A 4,627-nucleotide genomic window follows, 5' to 3' on the forward strand; every position below is an offset into this window, starting at 1 on the left:
CCGGAGCCGGAGCCGGAGCCGGAGCCGGAGCCGGAGCCGGAACCCGAGGACGAAGAGGGTATATTATTGTTAACACGTTCATCAATACTCAAGTCAGTGAAACAAGAGGAGGTTCTCGAGGAAGTAGAAATTTCATTTCAATTTCGTAAAGAAAATTTAAATAGAAATGAAGATAATGAAAACTTGAGAAAGCAACAGCATATAGATAATACATTCGATAATGTAGCTCAGGAGGAGAAAGAAGATGGTGACGGGCAAATTATAAAACAGCGTGCTGTCAAAAATGTTGGTGAATCAAAACAAGAAGATGAAAGCAATGAACAGACTAATGAAGATCAAACCGAAAATGAAGCGGAATCTGATGAAGATGATGAAAGCAGTGACGACAATGATACGGAAAAAGACGACGATGTTGATGACGAAGAAACATCTACTCAAGACGAAAATGATGACGAAGAACCGGAATTGGACGAAGCTTTTATAAAGACATTATTAAAACTGTTTAAACTCGTTGCTTAATGCGTAGACGAATTAAAAAGCAGTTTTATTGGATTGCTTGATTTCTGTAGAACGGTTACAGTATAGTTGAAGCTAGTTAGTTACTGTAGTTGATACATAATAAGAACACTGTGCAATTTTGTAAACATGAGATGGTGTGCGAGTGCTTGAAATTGTAGTTTCATTCAATATATTCAAACACGTAAGGTATACATACGTGTTTGAATATATTTGTATCCACCCCTTGGCCCTAGGCAATGTTGGCTGTGTGTTAACCTTCCAGTGGTCGCACCCTTGTGCCGAACATAAGCAGTCGCGTGCGATCTGTGAGACTGCAACTTTACGCATTCAGTTTAAGAAGACAATTGAATATTTCATGACGTAGCACATGATAAAAAAAGTCTTTCATCTATTTAAATTAAAATAAGAAAACATTACTTACTTTTTTTTCTATTTGTACTTATTAGTTGAACAGTCTATAAAAATTCAAAATTTTAATCATATGACACAAACAACGTTAAAAATCAACAAAATAACAAAACAAGATGAAATTTTCCATCTTAATCGTTCATAAGTATGACACTATAATAGATTATTATCGAGATCAATCAATATTGTCATCAATTGCACAATATTGTAGGAACTCTAAAATCACATTAATTTTTTAATATTTTTTTGATCTGATGTTCTACGTAATATCTCAATTCTTATAAAATAAAAAAGGAAAACAAAATAAAAAACTTCTAACGTTTTACGATAAACTCATTATCAGTAGCAATGGTTTGACAAAATCAAATCAAAATCATCAAAATCTTCATCTGCTGTTTCCGCCTCCTCTGCAAGCCATTGTGATTCTTCGTAACTCATGTTGTGTCTACAACAAATAGTGAAATAATGAATAATTTAATACATATTACATAAAATAATGTAATTTTGTAAGTCATATAGTACAAATAATATGAAATAGTCACCCAGGCATTGACTTACAATTGTAAGTCAATGCACCCAGGTTTAAATTTCATTCCATGAATTTTTCTGGAACACGACCGGTCGCGCGCGGAATCTGAGACCGCAAACACTAATAAAGACACATGTGCGCTTGCGTCACAGGGCTACTAAGGGGAAGTACCTCACCCCCTCGAGGATATCATGGTCACGCAACCATTTATTGTTTATAGTTTTTGTAAAATGACTAAAATAAGGTCGCTGCGGTCACTGAGACCGCGCGCGACCGCTGGAAGGTTAACACCTTGATCGAGTGTCCAACTTATCATACCATATCTATCACATCTATGATGTATCAAAATGTTTGTCCTTATGCATTTCATTATTATTATTCATTCGATTGTGATAAAACTTGTGGCCACGCCCGCAACAGTTTCTTAAGTATTAGATGCTACTAGCGAACAGTGTATCTTTTGAGGAGAAGGTAAAGGCCCATAGTCTTCCACGCTGGTTCAATACGGGTTGGGGTCTTCACACGTTGTCAGTGGCATTGCAACGCCGCACCATGGGAAATAGTAGAACAACAGCGTATTAAAAATGGTTTTGACCAATGTCTTAATTGAGATACACATTTAACTTTATTTGACAGTTTAGATATCATAGTTTATTGCACTAAAGGTTTTTTTTATGTTAGATAGGTATGTTAATTTAATATAAATACATCCAAAATGTCCTTTCCCGTACTTATCTCGTTCTACCGTATAATTTTAGATCTTTCAACGTCGCAATTTGTATTAATTTTATTAGATACCTACGTTATGTGTTATTATATTTCTATAAAGCACATCTTACGTAAATGTCAAAAATAGTTGATATTTTTAAATTTGTTGTGTAAAGCAAAGAAAATCAATCATAATTAAAAATGGAGACATAAACCTGTTTTTATCAAATTTATTAAAGGTTTTGACTGTTAGCGAAGCTTGCCGAATTTTGAATTTCGAATTTTGTATTATTTAATTTCATTCATTAATTAACAAAATATTATAAAAATCAGCTGCGGTTTTTTGCGGTTTCTAAAGCTATGAAAGAAATCATAATGTCCTACCGCAGAAAAATACCTTTACCAATGCAAGGCGATAAGATAATATGGATGCTGTTGCATTTATCTTATTTATCAATATTATTCACACTACGCCATGGCTATGTAATGCTCTGATACTTTAATTTCATAAATTTATTAATACAAGCAGTCGTTTGTTACTGAACTACTTTTCCAACGCCTTCGAAAATGAGTGCTTTCAAATGTTTGAGACGAGAATTAATAATTTCAAAGAGTCGTATTCTAGAACTCTACTCAATGCTCAAGTCAGGATTGCAATTGAAACACAAGCACTGGAAATACGACCCTAATGGCAGGGACTTGAGTATGATTTCGAGTGCTTTAAACCATACTCAAATCCTGTCTTGAGCATTGAGTAGAGTTCTAGAATACGACCAATACTTTGAAGGTGGAAGAAATGGATCAGATCTAGAAACATTTTTATGAGATTGTTATGAAATTTCAGAGCACAATATACGTTTCATAATTAGTGATTTTAAAAAAAATGCTAACTCAGTTTGACAGTCGACGGAGCCAAGCATCACGAAAGAATCAAATTATAATTATAAATAAAACTGATATAATAATAAACTTGATGGACGACTGTAACATCCAAACGCTGAGCGATCAAGAAGCGTTCAGTGTATTTATTGAATTGAATCTGACCAGGGTTCAATATTTATATTTGAAGAATATTATGGATGAACGGAACTGTTTTTTACCACTTTATTACAAAGTACAAAAACAGAACTGTTACCCCTATATCAGCTATTGAAATGTGCAAAATTGTTGTCGCTACAGGATTTATTAGATTTTGCATTTCTTACCCTTCGTTTCAAAAATGGTCAGCTACGAGTGACGAAAATAAACGAATGAAACAAGAGACGAAAACTACGGTACAAAGACGCTTTCGATTTGGAATAATAATTGATAAACCACGACAACGAGGTAGTAATATGAGTAATACCAATGACGGTAACACAGCAAGATTTTTTATAATGCAGTCTGCTCTGCTGAAATTACAGCAGTCCATGAAATTTTATAAAGCGACTCGAAATGATAGATTCTCAAAAATTTCGGAAATATGCTTTGGAAACTGCAAGAATGTACGTCGATAAATGTGATTGGTATTATGTGCCATCTTCGGTACACAAAATATTAATTCACGGAGAAGGTATAATTAATCATTTTGCAGTGTTACCTATCGGACAACTTTCAGAAGACGCTTAAGAATCTCGTAATAAAGACTACAAAAAATTTAGATTACACCACGCAAAAAAGTGCTCTAGATCTGCAACAAATGAAGATATATTTCACACGTTACTTTGTACTTCTGATCCATATATTACTAGTACACGAAAACCTTATGTTAAAAATCGAAAGGATCTTGACGAGGAGACGCTATGAAAGTGGCCCAACCCATCACTGATTCTGAAAAAGATATTATATAACAATAATAATAGGCCATGATAGAAGAGACGCTAGTCTAAAACAGACCTCCAAAATAATAGCAAATATAATTTCATGTTCTTTTCGTCTCGTTTTTGTATTTATTTTTTATTTTACCTATATTATTTAGGTAAAATTTATAATCACATTTAATTTACTTTAAATTTAAGAAAAAAGACGAAATTGAGAAACGAGTGTCTTATTCCTGATATCATAAGGAACGTTTGGAACGCCAGGTTATGACTGAAATTAATTGTATATCCGATATCTTTTAAACTAAGCGGTGACTAACTCCAAAATTTTGCTACCAGAACCGATTAATTCACTAAGCGAGCTTATTCCTGTGTAGACCGTAAACACCTTTACAACTTTGAAACGAAGGATCGACTAAATCTATGTTTTGCGAGGACAACCGACTAAATGGTGATTTTTTACTAATCAAATGTAAATATTCAACCTTGCGACTGAAAATAAGATGCGTTTTTAGAACACTGGTTTTAGCCTATTATTATCTGTATTTTCTTACATGAATGTAAAACTGTTTGAAGGTTTTCTAATTGGTAATTTGATTACAAGAAATAAAAAACCATAATTAAATTTTAGCAATTTATTACATCATTATTATACAAAATAAAT

The 4,627-nt window shown here is 33.3% G+C and overlaps 1 protein-coding gene across 1 annotated transcript in view; it reads left to right on the forward strand.

The window, feature by feature from the left end:
- LOC113228078 (clumping factor B-like) overlaps positions 1-519 on the forward strand; it is a 4,549-nt gene extending 4,030 nt beyond the window's left edge. Inside the window, exon 4 of the mRNA XM_026461219.1 lies at positions 7-519. Within this exon, the coding sequence (XP_026317004.1) occupies positions 7-519 (513 nt within the window). The remainder of the gene's footprint in view (positions 1-6) is intronic.
- Positions 520-4,627: the final 4,108 nt, after the last annotated feature.

Source organism: Hyposmocoma kahamanoa, unplaced genomic scaffold (assembly GCF_003589595.1).
Source record: "Hyposmocoma kahamanoa isolate Upper Pololo Valley unplaced genomic scaffold, ASM358959v1 220, whole genome shotgun sequence".
NCBI classification, from domain to species: Eukaryota; Metazoa; Arthropoda; class Insecta; order Lepidoptera; family Cosmopterigidae; genus Hyposmocoma; species Hyposmocoma kahamanoa.